The sequence below is a fragment of the Peromyscus leucopus genome, chromosome X (genome assembly GCF_004664715.2).
Source record: "Peromyscus leucopus breed LL Stock chromosome X, UCI_PerLeu_2.1, whole genome shotgun sequence".
Classification (NCBI taxonomy): Eukaryota; Metazoa; Chordata; class Mammalia; order Rodentia; family Cricetidae; genus Peromyscus; species Peromyscus leucopus.
Genome location: NC_051083.1, coordinates 101,077,497 through 101,094,134, shown reverse-complemented (window position 1 = coordinate 101,094,134; position 16,638 = coordinate 101,077,497). Strand labels below are relative to the sequence as shown.

The 16,638-nt window shown below is 38.0% G+C and overlaps 1 protein-coding gene across 1 annotated transcript in view; it reads right to left on the bottom strand.

The window, feature by feature from the left end:
* Window positions 1–10,749, bottom strand: part of Slc6a14 (solute carrier family 6 member 14) — a 32,034-nt gene extending 21,285 nt beyond the window's left edge. The window contains exons 1-6 of the mRNA XM_028855996.2: window positions 10,458–10,749; window positions 9,180–9,345; window positions 6,592–6,723; window positions 3,562–3,723; window positions 2,680–2,815; window positions 444–576 (exon numbers count right to left, since the gene is read on the bottom strand). Coding sequence (XP_028711829.1) covers window positions 444–576; window positions 2,680–2,815; window positions 3,562–3,723; window positions 6,592–6,723; window positions 9,180–9,345; window positions 10,458–10,505 — 777 coding nt within the window. The 5' untranslated portion in view covers window positions 10,506–10,749. The remainder of the gene's footprint in view (window positions 1–443; window positions 577–2,679; window positions 2,816–3,561; window positions 3,724–6,591; window positions 6,724–9,179; window positions 9,346–10,457) is intronic.
* Window positions 10,750–16,638: the final 5,889 nt, after the last annotated feature.

Here is a 16,638-nt window from a genome sequence, read left to right as displayed (position 1 = left end):
ATAGTTCATGTGTTTCCATTCGTTTGGCTATTTGTCCCTGTGCTTTTTTCATCCAATGACTGAGGGAACCGGATGCCAGGCCCCAGGTGGAACTCTGGGAGTCCGACTGGCGAGAAAGGGGAGGGTTTGTATGAGCGAGAATTGTTGAGACCAAGGAGGTTGGGACAGAACATTTTAAAACACACTCTCAAGCCCTGAATGCTGTTATCAGCTAGTAGAGTCTGAGTTTTAAGCAATTGCACAAGGGTTGAATTCATTTTTGCTTTGCTTTTAACAATAGCACTTACCCTATGTATATGTGTAAAACAAGAATGTTTTATGTAGAAAGGCTTTAAAGAGTTTGAATGTTCCTATTATACAAAACTCTATTAATAATTTGATATTTGATGAAGCTACAATGAAGTTGGAGAGCAACTGCCTCACTAATATGACTTCCAACCTACCTTGCCTGATGACTTGATTCCTTTAAACAGTGCTGCTCCAACTATGAGCCAAGCTAGAAGAAGACAAAGTGCTAAATACCACACAATTACTCCAGTTTCATCCATTCCACTTGACCGCTGAAGTGTCACTTTACTGAAATACATAAGACCTTTTATAAGCACACAATCAATTGTCTTTGTTAAAAAAAAAAATCAATGGGCTTTGTAATGTGTTTCATCCAAAGGGAAATCAGTATTGTAGCTTAGTCTTGTAAGACTCTTATTGATAGATAATGTTGTGTGAAGGGACAAATATTCCCTCAAAAGTCAGGCTTTGAACTTTAAGGTTACCCAAAGGCAGTCCAAATTTCAAGCACCTTGAATAAAGCATTATTTGTAATTTTTCCCAACATTTTAATCTCCTTTATGTAAAGAAATTAAACTTTTATCTGGTAGCTTCATGTGACTCAATATGGGATTTTCTCAAAATAAATTCATAAGACATTTAACATTACATTATGTATTTACTTACTAAAAAGTGGTACACAAAATCAAACTGAAATGCCCTGACGCTTCATATCTTCAAAGAATTTCTGTAAAATTCCATGATTTCCCAGAGTAACATGTGTGAAGCTATAATCCCAGTTTTGAAGCTAGAGAAATAATTCAAAGTTCAGAATACTATCTACTCTTCCAGCGGACCTGAATTGGGTTCCCAGCACTCACAACCACTTGTAAGTCTGGCACTAAGGAAGGTCTGATTCCTCTGGCCTTTGCAGGCACACACACACACACACACACACACACACACACACACACACACAGAGTACAAAATAAACTTAAAAAATCAGAACCCCAAGTTTTAGCATGACATTTGGAAAAATTTAAAGACTGAAAATATTAAAGCACCATGCTAGAGAAAAAAATTATTGATCTCCCATATATATATATATATATATATATATATATATATATATATATATATCCACCACATCATCTAGCAGTCTCACTCTTTAGTGTATATTCAATAGAAATGATATCAGGATGTCCAAGAGACAACTACACTGCCAAGTTTATCACAGTACTATTCATAATAAACAACTTAAGTGTCCATCAAATGATGAATGGATAAAGAAAAATATAATACACACACATACACCTCATTAGAATACTATTCTTCCATATATATTTGTTTTCCTAAATTTACTCAGTTTCCTACCATTCTTTGTATAGGGTTGAGGTCATGTGGGCTTTTCCCCCATCCACTTGGGCATGTCCATTGGTGTCATCCTTGTTCAGCTCATGTTTTGGCAATCATGTCATTGAGGCTTTATATGTGCAGTTTCTGACTTTATAGGAGACATAATCTCATAGCAAACTACCCAATCCTGCTTTTTATAGTCCTTTGACCCCTCTTCTGAAATGTTCCCTGAACCTTGAGTATGGGGGTGGTGGTTGATATTTTCACAACACATTCATTTTATGTTATGTGTATGTATGTTTTGCCTGTATACATGTATATGAGCATATGCGTGCTTGGTGCCCATGGAGGCTAAAAGAGAGCATTGGATGCCCTGGAATTGACGTTACAGACAGTTATGAGCCACCATGTAGGTACTGAGAACCAAAATCTGGTCCTCTGTAAGAATAGTGAATGCTCTTAACCTCTGTGTCATCTCTCCAGACCCTAATTGCTTATTATTAGAATTTTCTTATTATATCAATTTTTTGTGTGTATGCACATTCCACTGCACGTGGGTGGTAGTCAGAGGACATTTTCAGGAGTCAGTTTTTTTCTTCAGCCATGTGGGCTCCAAGAATCAAACTCAGATCATCAGGCTTGGCAACAGGCATTTTCATGTGCTGAGCAGTCTCGCAAGCTCTATAATTCTCTAACTTTAACTTTTAACTAGTAATTATAAATAAATCACTACTTAAGAGCTATATGCACTGAACAACTAACTTGTAAAAGATATGTTGTCAACAATAAGCTAACTTTTCAGGTACTTCAATTCACCTATGATAGGTAAACATTTGAACCAAGTGAAGTATTTATCTGTCATGGTTCTCCTTTCTTCTACTTATGGGAGTTAAAAAGAGGAAAGGTATATAGATAAAGAGAAATATGCTCAACTTACAACATATACTCATATTAAAATTACAAAATAAAATAGATATTAAAAAAGCTGACAAATATTTCATTGTGGTTCATAAAGCCTTTCAGTAACACCTGTTTAAAAAGTCAGTCAATACTTACTCCCAATACTGTTCACTGGGAAGTTGTCCTGGCCGAAAAACTTCGCTACCATTCAAGCAGGTCAAGTTGTTGATATTTACCCAGCTTATGTTCATAAACATCTCTCCTGCTCCTGTACTCACATTACAGCCCGTTACTAAAAAGTGATAGACATATAGATAAATAGATACACAGATAGATAGATAGATAGATAGATAGATAGATAGATAGATAGATAGATAGATAGATAGTAGATAATTCTGTGGAGAAAAAAGGGGATTTTAATGGAAAATATTTAACTTTCCATTTAAGTTGTTATTTAGTAAATGTAGAATAAATAAATTACAAAATAGAATAGTGCATGTTACATTCAATGCATCAAATCTTCTCTACCACCAATTGGTAAAGCACATAATACTAACTATCCATTTAAACTGCGGTCACATTTACAGTAATAACTGCTATAGAATAAGAGGTATTGCAGTTGAGATTTAAAACTTAACAGAACTTTCAGTAGGGAGACTTAGCTATCCTGTATAGATATGCTAGCCCCTTTAAATATTTCCAAAGCATTAAAGCTCTATCTGATGGGTATGGATAATCCCAATTATAAATCCTCCATTATTAGTGCTAAGTATCTCTTATTGATATTAGCAGCACTCAGTCTTTATAGTCACTATTTAATGCTGTAAATGATAGCACTTAAAAAAAACACTCTCTTATTTCTTACTATCTCCTGCTTAGAACACAGGCTTCCAAGAATTATTTCTGGTTGTGGTTTTGCCATTCATAAAAGTATACTTAAATTGGTTAGAAAATTATTTAATCATTTGAACTTAGTTAGAGAATATAACAGAATTACATAGTTAGTAATATTTTAAAAGTTAAGCCAATGGAATTTACCTATTGGTGATCTGCTGCAGTTATTGTCTGCCCAGGAAGAACAATTGGCCCATGGTAGTACACTTTGAAAAGAAGCAAACAAGTAGTACAGACTGTACGCAATTATGACATTATAATAGATTGTCACAAAAATGGATATCAGGACCATCGTGATTCCCACACCTGGAAAACAAAACCGTTAGAAAGTGAAATTTGTTTTGCTGATCTATGAAAAGAGCTGAGTTGTTTCCACAAGAGCCATAATAAATGAAAAGACTCTTTCACATAACTCTATGCTTTAATTCAGAAAAAGTATGTCTGAGATGGAGGGCTGTTTCCCTCTCAATACATTTCTTCCAAAATTTAAAAGAATCTATTGTTATTATTTTAACTGTATTTATGCATGTTCACACCTCTGAGTATGAGCACACAAGTGCAGGTGCCTGCAGAGGCTGGAGGCATTAGATGCCCTGGAGCTGGAGTTACGGGAGATTCTGAAATGCCCAATGTTGATGCTGGAAACCAAGCTTGGAGTCTCTGGAAGAGCAGTGAGTACTATTAACTGCTGAGTAATCTCTCCAGCTCCCTCTTTTCAAACGTGAAACAATTCTGATGACTGGCTTTTGGAAAATTTTTTCATTTGGTGAGAAAAGGTTACTACAGTTAAGGGAGGAAGACTTAGATTTAGCCATAAAATTCACAACAGTCTTGTGTCAATTATTCTTCCTTATTAAGTCTTCAAATCCCTGTCATAGCAGGAAATGCAGGTATTAAGAGTTCCAATGCTAATACCCTATGGACTCATCCACCAAAGTTCACATTTTTATCTGTAAAACAATGGTCAAATAGTAAAGGAAGATTCTAATGTAACATCCTTAAAGGACACAATCCACTGTTGTGGATATGTTCTGTATGCTGTGAATGTGTTGCTCTGACTGACTAATAAATAAAATGCTGATTGGCCAGTAGTCAGGCAGGAAGTATAGATGGGACTAGCAGAGAAGAGAATTCTGGGAACAGAAAGGCTGAGTCAGGAGTCACCAGCCAGACACAGAAGAAGCGAGATGTAAAAGTACCAGTAAGCCACAAGCCACGTGGCAACTTATAGGTTAATAGAAATGGGTTGATTTAAAATACAAGAACAGATAGCAAGAAGCCTGCCATGGCCTGACAGTTCATAAGAAATATAAGTCTCTGTGTCTTTACTTGGGTCCAAGAGGCTGGCCACAGGGCTACAGGAGCTAAACAGAACCAGAAAAACTTTAGCTACAATTCACTATTTCTACAAGAAAGTATGGAGAAAACGCACAAATTCAGAAACAATCTGCATTTAAACTTCCAAAAATTCTGTAACTCAGTAGGTTCACAATGGAGCTTAGCATACTGATTATTCTTAAGACTAACATTCGAAGTAGCTCTCCAATCTTCCAGCAAAGCATTTTATTCACCTCATTATTATATATTCCCAGTACTGTGTTGAGACTTTTATAAATAGTTTGCAGTGACTAGTGAATACTAAAATGATATTTAGTCTTCAGAGATAAAGGAAGTTCAATGTTTAACAATAATCAAGGCATTTTTCATCTAGACTATTATCCTATCAGAAGTATCCAAGAGGAAATAGTAGCCCACCCTCCAGCTTTCCTCAGTGAGGCTTTATAAAAGATATGCAAAGATAGCAAAACAAATCTGCACAGGAAATATCTTAAAAGACAGAGCTTTGGGACTGACTTTGTGGTTAAGAATATGTGCTGCTCATCCAAAGGACCAGAGGACAAGAGTTCAGCCCCCATATTGGGTGGCTCACAACTTCCTGTAAGTCCAACTTCCAGGGAATCCAATGCCCTTTTCTGGCCTCTACAGGCATTCACATACATGTGGCATACACTCATGTGCACATACACATAAATTAAGTTGGAAATAGTACATTTTAAAAGCAGTTGCCTTGAAGCTAATGCACAACAGGATTAGTGACAAAATAAATAAAAAAGTGAAAATTGTCAATCATCTTTTTAGTGTCCTTTCCTAACCTTTCCTATATGTGCATCCAGGTAAGAAAAAAAGTTAACATTTGAAGGCTGAGAAGATGTCTCTGTGGGTAAAGTAATTGTCATATCTATGGAGGAATAAGTACCTGAAATTAGCACTTGTGTTTAAAAAGAAAAGCCTGCTATAAAATCCCAGCACTGAAGAAGTAGAGACAGGGTCTCTCCAGTGCTTGCTGTCCGTTCGGTCTAGCTAAACAATGGGCTCCAGGGTCAATGAGAGACCATTTCAAAGTAATTAAGGAAGATACATGGCCTTGACTTTCATGTGCTACATGCATGCACACACATTTGCATGCACACGAATATGTATATGTGTATGCACAAAATATATACAAAAGAAGCAATGCCATCTTTGCCCTAGCATGTCATTTTTTATATTTTAGTTGAAAGAGAAAACTGTATTTTTCATGTACTGTGTGATGCTTGAATTGTATACCTATTGTGGAATGAATTAATGTTCTCATTAGCACGCATATTACCCCAGGTGACTATCATTTTGTTGGTAAGAATACTTAATGACCACTGTCTGTTTTTATGAGGTTAAAATATATGAATATAGTATATTGTCTGTCATCAACTATAGAAACCATGTTGTAATTCTTATTTGTTCAATTTTCCAATTTATAGATCTATAGATTGTAGCTTTCTTAAATTTGTTTCTTTTTTTTCTGAGACAGGGTTTCCCTGTGTAGCCCTGGCTATCTTGGAACTCACTCTGTAGACAAAGCTGGCCTTGAACTCCAAGATCTGCCTGCCTCTGCCTCCTGAGTGCTGGGTTTAAAGGGCTACACCACCATACCCAGCACATTTATTTCTCTTAACTATAACCATATCTTTTTTGACCAATATGGCTTCTTCTTTCCTGTTCACTTCCTGTTCACTTCTGCCTCTGTGAACATCTTCTGCTCTACTTCTATGAGGTCAAATGTGCCAGGACTTTAAGTTTTCTTTTCTTCCACAAAGTGAAAAACAGTCATAATGATGAGAAATCTTAAATACCAACCTTGAAACAATGGCAGAATCCTCCAAACTGAAACTGGACCTAAGCTAGCAAACTGTCCCAGTGAACACTCCAGGAAGAACAAAGGTAAGCCAGCCAATGCTAGCATAATTGCATAGGGTATCAAGAAAGCACCTAAAAAGCAAAGAGATAAATATACTATTACATTTGAAAGTCTTGGGGGCACTTTGACAAGGAGCATAGTTTAAAGTGCCTTAATACAGTGGAATTGAAGGGATTTGACTTGAGGTCCAAGATTTATTACTTTTTGTGAGAAAGTACTTAATTGCATTAACTGTGGGTTTCCCATTAATCAAACAGGAATGGGAAATGTTACCTAGTGAAGTTTCTACAATTACTAAAGACAGTAGCTTATAAAAAGTCTGCCAGTGAAGCTGAGCGATCAGAGAATATAAAACCAAATAGATCTGCCTTAAAATGCTGGCTCTATCATCTATTAGTTATTTTATCTTGGGCAATTTACTAACCTGTGAACTTTTCCTTCTTAGAAAAGTAGGACACAATACCAGCTTATCACTTTCTGTTATGAGTTCAAATACTGGACCTCTAGCAATTGCTAATCAAATCGACTAATTTACTGATCAATCAGTGCCAACACTACAAGCAGATGACACGTTTTTTAGTGTTAGTTCCTCTTCCTCTGTCCCTTCCTTCCTTCCTTTTTTCCTTCATTCCTTCCTTTCTTCCTTCCTTCTTCCTTCCTTCCTTCTTTCCTTACTTCTTCCCTCCCTCCCTTCCTCCTCCCTCCTCAACAATACATGGATTACTTTTAAAACTTAAGATATAAATGGTAAGTAGTGTTCAGAATGTAAATTATTGCAATTAAGTTCACAATTCTTTTAATAGTCACAAGGCTCTTTAGTCAATGTTAATAAGAAATGTGTTTGTTAGAAGACTGACCTTTTGAGACTTACTCAGTTAACTTCCATTATCACAGGAACTAATCTCCCACATAAGAATATCCAGCTCCTCCCCTTCTTTTAATTCTTTTCTTTTACTTTTTTGCCCATATTTGGTTTGTGATACTGCTCGTTAATATATTTACCAGACTACAAGCTGAAACAGAGACATAATGTTAAATGTCCCAGCCAAACAATCTAGAAGTCTTGGCAACCGTTAGTAAAAGCAAGATGGAGCTCAATGAATGAAGATGGGCTTTCCGATTATGTACGCTTTATTTATTCTGTCACAACTATCCTCAATTATTTCCCTTGCTACTCATGAATTTAAAAAGCATTTAGAGGATGTACATTATCTATTGCTTAAATGGCATGATCATTAAAATTTGAGAACCAATGTGTCATACTAACTTTAGGAGGAAACAGGAGAGAAAGAGGCAATAGCATAGGAAAAAAATAAAATATTTCATTTTCATTGTACTTAAAAATTCTCTATTAAAATTAGTTTAATTCATTTCCTAGAAAGTTGTGGTGATTATTGAATGAATGTATGATGTCAAGTTACTTATTGTAAACACAATTGTAAGGAGCTCAAAGGAGCCTTAGGACATAGACACCAAAAATATCATGATTATTGACTCATTTTCCTGCTAATACTTAGATCAAAACCACTACCGGATGACTTAAGTCTTAGATGAGGGAATTTAACCTACCCACACTTAAGGTGTTTAATAAACAGAGCTCCTTTCTTGAGTCTTTGAGGGCCAGTGTGAATGTTTTAATACACTCAATTAATGAGAAATGTGGTTGAAACATCACCACACACAATCCCATTGTGCCAAGAGAAAAATAATTATACTGGCAAAATTTCAATGGTGTCCAGTTATGAAATACAGGCACATGTCACCTCTATCCTTCTAACAGAACCTGTAAGCACAAGTAAGTTAAAATGGTGTAAGTGAAAAGTTGTTTCCACATTACTAGAATATTGTGCAATTCATTTTCTTTCCCTTTGTGTGTCGCCTTATTTATTTTGTGTTCTGACTGAGCCTACCTTAATGATCTACAAGGTATAAAGAGTATCATTTTGCAACAATAAAACCACATAGCCTTGAACTAAATTCTGTTGTGTTTTATTTATATTCTACATGGCCAATGGCATTTGAAATATATGTAACTGAATAGTGCAACTTAAAATATTAATCAATAACCATATTTGTTCACACTTAAGTTATAAAATGTCTTATTCTAACTAAACAAACAGGTTCCTTGAGTTTTTAAAAATCTAGATTTTCCTCCTTTTTCATACTTCTAACTCGAGCAAAGCTCAACTTGATTCTGAATATATTTTCGAAAGTCCTAGTTGAAGACTATATGGTATCTCAAATCAACTCAGAAGTACTGCATATAACACTTTTATCAAGTTTATGTCAGAGATTTCTGAAGCATTTTCCAAACTTGAACTAGTAGCTCATAGTCCATCAATAAATGTTTTGCTTCTTTCTCATCCTCTTTACTAACTCAAAGTATCATATACCGCAATTATATATGTATATATGTGTGTGTTGTATTACATAAATATTTTCTATACATACATACACATATATGTATGTATATAAAGAAGTTATACAACATCCCACTGGAGGAAACAGAAGGGAAGGAAAAGCCTACCTCCACCATTGGTGTAGGTCAGGTATGGGAATCTCCACACATTTCCCAATCCCACTGCATATCCAACCATAGACAGGAGATAATCTGATTTTTTGGACCAGTTACCACGTTCCGTATTTTCGTCATTTTCACCAACATGGAAGTTCTCCGATGAAGCTGTCACTTTCTAAAGGAGGAAAAATTATTAGTATCGTCCCTTTCTGTTACAAATTCCATGGAAGAATAATTCCCCAAGTCCACAGACTTATAGGGAGGGTGAAAAACGCATGGGGAATTCTTCTCAAAATCAAGGAGATTTCTCCCATCCAAGTACTAACCAGGCCCAACCCTGCTTAGCCTCTAAGGTCAGATTGGGAACATTCAGAGTGGTATAGCCATAGACAAAACTAAGAAGATTTCTACTTTTACTTAGCATTTGCTTCTTAAAATTAAAGAAAGAAATCTGTAAGTATATATTTTACTGCCCTTTCAGCTAACATCATGCAAAGTTTAATGTCACTCCAACATGAAGGGCAAATGTATTTGACAAGTCAAGTGTCAAATACAAAAGTTTTGAGTATAAATTAGGAAGAGTCAACATTCCTGAGATTATAGCAAGTCACTGAGGTGTATGAAACCTAGCTTGTAATTAGATAAAATCACTCCATACACTTTTTATGTGCTGATAGCTTCTCTCCGTGTAGTAGAGCACATACATAATCAGTGTTTTCTTAAAATCACGGAATAGTTTGAAGAGACAAATTTTCCTGTCCCACCAGGTGGAGCAACTCTCTCTCTCTCTCTCTCTCTCTCTCTCTCTCTCTCTCTCTCTCTCTCTCTCTCTCTCTCTCTCTCTCCTCTCTCTCTCCTCTCTCTCTCTCTCTCCCTCTCTCTCTCTCTCTTCCTCTCTCCCTCCCTCCCTCCCTCCCTCTACTTGGGGAGGGATTCTCTTCCAACCTGTTAGCTGCTTGAGTATGGAATGCTCCTAGGGTCAGATAAGGACAGTCCACTTTTGCATTTCCCTGCATCATATGAGCACAGTGTAGAGAAAGAAAAAGAACAGCATTCTGTATGGTTCCCAAGGTACAGGGTGAGGTGCTCCTAAGTATCCTAACTACCAGCACAAAAGTTGTTTTTCACGTCGACTTGGTGGGAACATAGCAGGCATACTTGAAAAGAGTTGAGGAGAAAGAATATGCAAAATAAGGAACAGCTACAGAAAGCAAAAAATTGAGACTCTCCCCAGCCCCGTTTTCCCACTCTGTCCCTCTACACTTCCAGAAGCTTACAGACCCATACCTCCTTCTCTCTGCACTTGAAGAAGCTCGGGCACTTCAATCTGTCCATGGTTCACTCACTCCCTTGACGTGCTCCGCCTTGCCTCTTCTCACAGTCTGGCTGAGCTCTGCTGGTGGCAGGTGCACACTCCCCGGTTGCTACCTGCCAAAGTGAGCCACCTTGCCCAGGGGTGGGACCATTTATGGAGGGAAGATCTCTCCTCCCCTTCCCTGTCGCCCAGTCCTTTCAATTACCGGAAGGGACCAAAGTGAGCCTCTGGTTTTTCCCCCAGGTAATCCTGCATGTAACAATTTCCCTAAAGGGCTGGGCTGGTGAGTGAGTGAGCTGCGCCAAAGAAGACCGACAACTTTTGGCTCTGAGCTGTGCAGGTGGCTTAGCAATCTTGCCTCCTTTCCTGGATACCTGGCTTCCTCCTAACCTTGCTTCTCAGTCAGGTTTCTGTCCTGGGGCCAAGTGCTGACCTCCCCTGGTGCTGGAGCTGGGAGAGACCCAACCCATGGGGTTCAATTTGTTTGCTATGATTTTTGTGAACAGACCACACAGCTCTGGGCCTCTGATTTCCCCATGTTTTGCCCCTCACTAGAAAGCTCTTCATCACATGGGGCAAATGCTGCTCCCAGAGGGGAAAGCCCCTGAATTGGGCACCTTGAAATGTAGCCAGTTAAGATAAGATTACCCAGCTGCCTCTACCTGAAAAGAGCGACTTTGAATCAATGTCTCGAGCTCCTTTCTCAGCCTTCGGGACAGTTTTGCCTTTTACAAGGATTGCTTTGTGCAGTATTTCAAAGAAGCCAAACACAAACAAATTATTGAGCAGGTTTACGGGAAATTCGAACCCTAACAAAGGACTTCACTCGGCCGAGAAAGGTGAGGCCTAGAAAGTAAACTGCAAGGAAACAGCCCAGCTTACCACAGAGGAAAGCCTTACTGTAATTCTGATCACCAGTGCAGCATCTCTTCATCAGAAATTCAAAGAATCATGCAATGAGCCCAGGACCTGGTACCACTGCCTGGATGCCTCCCAAACAGATCAAGCCAATCAACTGTCTCACCTATTCAGAGGGCCTGATCCAGTTGGGGGCCCCTCAGCCTTTGGTTCATAGTTCATGTGTTTCCATTCGTTTGGCTATTTGTCCCTGTGCTTTATCCAACCTTGGTTTCAAAAATTATGCAAGGATGCTTGGCTCACTCTGGGAGGAGGGGACTGGACCTGCCTGGACTGAGTCTATCAGGTCGATCTCAGTCCTGGGGGGGAGGCTTTGCCCTGGAGGAGGTGGAATGGGGGGTGGCTGGGGGAAGGGGAGGGGGTCAGGAAGGAGGAGAACAAGGGAATCTGTGGCTGTTATGTAGAACTGAATGGTATTGTAAAATAAAATAAAAGGAAAAAAAAGAAATTCAAAGAATCTACACTCAAGCTGTCCATGCCAGAGATGGTGGCAGTTCTACCAAATTGTATAAATTCAGGCAAACCTAGGAATCAGCAGAGAACCAAACGTTCATCTATGTATAGTGCCTTTGTTCCACACTGGCTGACAAGAATGTTCCATTTATGATAGAAATATGCCCTCAGGAGTCCAGGTGGATAGAGCAAAGTAGAGGGGGCTGTAGAGAGATTGTGAGCAGAATGTATCAATGCCTTGACCTTGGTGGTGACTATCACACAGGCTGGTTTGGGATCTTAAATACACACGTGCTTACATCACACATACACCTAAGTATATGTGGAGAAATAGAAAAAGATCACTCAAATGTCCCCTTAATAGTATTCTAGACTACTGGTGTGACCTACAGGCTAAGATAAAGGAGTTATTAGCCTACCTTAGCCATAGAAGAAAAGGTGGTGTGGGGGCTTTATAAAAGAGACAAAAAGCAAATCAGAGTTCACTGAACGAGCAAAATCTCCTAGGAAGGGAAGTAACCCACCACAGGCCAGTGTAAACAGCTGGTAACTAAGGAAGTAGAAGAAGAAAAAAATCCTGGTGATGGGAAAATTGTCGGGAACACAATGTATATAGAACAGGCAACACTACACAGTAGAGAGCTTTCAGTCAGTATTGAGATTAGAGCAACTAAGGCACAAAATTTATGGTAAAATGTATTTTAGTGCATATACACTTTGTGGTCTATTGGGAAAGAACATTTGTCCCATTACCAAGCATGGCATTTCATGACCTGGTTAACGCCTACTAGATATTTGCATGTTATCATCTCTTGCCAGTCTTTGACACAAACTCTTAAGCTTGTGTGTCCTATTCTGTACACGGTATTTCTCACCTATGTGACTTCACTTTCGTTAATTTTTTTTCTTCTGGGAAATTCCCATCCTCTTCCATATTTGGTGAACTACCTACTCAGTCATCCTTTAAACTCATGATTAGGTGTCATCTTCTCTGGACCTTTCCACAGAGATTCCTTCTGTATTACAACAGACTCTATTTAGATGCTTCTCTTCTGTATTCCTACGCTACCCTATATTCGTGTGAAATTGTGTCCTTTGAGTGCAAGAAGACTGTCTTAAGCCTCCTTGTATTCTAAGCACTAGTGCCCAGTGCAGCTCAGCAAATTTATGTCATCTGACTAAGAGCTGTGTGTGGTAGTACAGAGAGAGTGAGGCACCAGGAGCGGGAGATTAACGTCATCCTTGGCTACATAATGAGTTCAAGCCCTGTCTGGGTTACAGGGCATTCTATTTCAAAACAAACAAAAATGTAACTCAGGTAGGCCACTTAATGACTTTACTACCAAAGCAAAGGAAAGCAAAACTGGTGTGAAGAATTCACTCTCCAGGACAAGAGAGATGGCTCAGCAGTTAAGAGGACTTGTTGTTCTCAGATGACACAGGTTCGCTTCTCAGAACCCATATTAGGCAGCTCACAACTCCCTGTAACTCCAACTCCAGAAGATTCAATGCCTTGTTTTCACCTTCTAGGGCACCTGTACATGCAAGGTGCACACTCAAAGAAGAAGACACAAACACATACATAAATATAAGTATTTTATTAAAAGAATTCACTTCCAAGACATTGTGTAATGGAAGACGAATATTTTGTCTCCTTTTGGGTCTATCATATCAACTGATGAACAAAACACATCTGTGAACTGTGTGTTTGAAATTAGAAGGAAGACAGAAGTGGAGCTGGTGACATGTCTTAGAGGGTGAAGGTGCTTGCCAACAGGCCTGATGTCCTCAATTATATCCCCAGGACCTACCTGGCAATAAGGAAAGAACATACTCCTGTCTTCTAACTTCCATATGTGCATAGTGTCTCACACACACATGTATGAGCACATGCACATGTGCATGAGTATACACACACACACACAGAGATATAAATAATATATGTTATGTATACAAAATGAGTGGACAAAAGAAACAGAGAATCATAGAAACTCATTCGCAGGATTATGAATGAGCAAGTGTGAGAGCTCTTAACAGTAGTATGTTTATAGTTGGAGTAACAAGAAATAAGTTGGGGAAAGAGTGGATGGACATGGACTGTGCAAGGAAATTTTAAGCTGTAGTCCAATGGGCAATAATAATGTGATAATTACCTTAGGAGTGGTACAAGACAAAGCTCTGCTTTGGCTGTGAAAAAAAACCCTAAATGAAGGTAATGGCCCCTATTCACTGGGTTATGCAGGGATGAACTTTCAGCTAAGGGTCAGCTCTTCCTTAACATGTACAAACCACAGACCTGAGTATAATTGGCTTTTTAAAAGACTTATTGTCAGAAATAGGAAGGTTTATTTAGAAGTAAGTTACCAGCAAGTAAAGATCAGTTTCTAACTGTAATTTTGTTCAGGAAACAAGGTTTATTTTCTAAGAAACAAAATTTATTCACAAAGGATGGTCACAGGGCTAGAAATCTTGTATAGCATGCAAAAGGTCTTAGATTAAATTTTCAGAATCAGACTTGGGGAGAGAGAGAGAGAAGAGAGGAGAGGAGGGGAGAGGAGAGGAGAGGAGAGGAGAGGAGAGAGAGAGAGAGAGAGAGAGAGAGAGAGAGAGAGAGAGAGAGAGAGAGAGGGAGAGAGAGAGAGAGACTCTGTTACCTAGAGCTTACTGTCAGAGAAAGTGCTATATCAATGAATAAATGGATGGAGAATTCACACAATGCCCTCCTACAGAATATGAAGGCTAGCATGCCAGAGAAAGTTTGTAACAAAACACTAGCTAGTGATGTCCAATTCTTTACCAGTTCTTTCTAAATTCAGAAGGTAAATCTGTAAAGGTGATGATTTTTATTTTTCCATTGGCTATAGCATACCACAATCCTTTCTTAAAGTTCAAACTCACTTTGTATTGAAGTGGACAAACTACTGCCCAACTGAAAATATGTTCAAGAATCAGTAATACCAGCATATTAGAAGACTCTACATTACATTTGCAAGGTTAACCACTATCTTGACTTTTAACACTATAAATTACTTTTGACAAATTTTAAGCTTCAAAAAATGAAAAAATGATAATATATAGACTTCTTGAAAGATTTATCTTTTATTTTTATTTTTAGAACATTTCTTAATTTATTTTTATGTACATTGGTGTTTTGCTTGCTGATATGTCTGTTTGAGGGCATTGGATGCCCTGGAACAGGAGTTACAGATAGTTGTGAGATGTCATGTGGGTGCTGTCTTTATTCTTAATTATGTGTTTACGTACGGAGAGGTATGTGCATGTGTGTGCATGTACCTATAGTATTGATAGATGTCCAATCCCCTTAGAGCTGACGTTTCAGATCAGTTAGCATGTTAACTGTTCTACTTAAATAAGAAGCTAAGGACAAAAACATCTTAGATTTATTGGACATCCCTGAGGCATAGAGCTTGTTATTTTATTGGTGTTAATGATAACATGAAATAATCAAGCATCATTTGATTTTTCCATATCAAATAGAATATTACACATGAATGAAATTATATGTAGCCTCTTTCTCAGTAAGACGTAATATACTTCTCTGTGTGTAGTCTTTGAAGAAGAAACAGCTTAGTCCACACCTGTGTCTCTATCCTATGTGTGTCTCACATTGAGAATTTACAAAAGCCAACTATGAGAAGTTAAGATTCAGCTGAGGCATATGAGGACAGTCAAATGCCTCATATGAGTGCTGAGTGCTCCAGGACAGCTAGATTTCAGCAGCTATAGCCTAGATCCAAATACAGACACATTTTACCTAAAGTACACAGAGTTTGATACCTAAGAAACACATAGATGTGCAGATAACCATCAGACACAACACACCATTTTCCTAAATCTCTTTCACCAAACTAAATCTTTAATGTGACCTATTTTATTAATTTGACAATGGAGATGATACAGCTTTGGGGGTATTCTTTAGTAAATAAACTAGAAAGTTTCTCTTCTGTGATAGGAAAGTCCTTTTTCAGTGCAGCAATACTCATTCTTTCATTCACACTGAAACTGAATAGATTCACTCTTTTAGTTGTTAGTACTAGTAAATACTTTGCCTTGACCTGGTAACTTGATGCTATTGTAATGGGGCATTAAATGCACCCCCAGAAACAGGTATTTCTCCTTTTAAATGCATTGCTGTAAGAGATGCTTGTCTCTGGTTTGCATCCACAGTACTTAACTCTGCCAGAAATATGTGCTGTGGCTTTAAATCTAGGTCCTTAAGAAAGTAGGAGGTTGAATCTCTTGATTTCCCACCTAAGGAAATCATTCCCTTCATAAGTTGCATAGAAAGATTGCTCTTGTGACCTATTTGAAAAATAAACATGAGAATTTCACCATGGAACTTACTTGTAATCTTTCTACTACTAGCTTAATATGAAGAGATGAGAATAAACCAACGGATATGAGTTGCTAATATTGCATTCATGTACAATCATTTTCAATATCTTTCTATCTGATTAGAGTTAAACTGTACCACTACATATTTTAAAGCATTGTAAAAGGAAGTGCTACAAACCAATCATGTGAAAAAACTATAGCTTTAATTTTTCATGCTTCACTGAAGCTCTTTAATGTGAAAGTGACATGCAGTAGGATGTGAATGTGGTCTTATATCTTGTTTGCCATGCCTCCAAACATCCAAGCTTCTTTTGCTACAATTGACCCCCAGAAGGCTATCTGAGGCATTCTTCATTAACGCACTTTCTGTCTTAATTAACATTATGACAGTTGATTTGTTTGTGCTTTATCACAGTCAGGCAACAA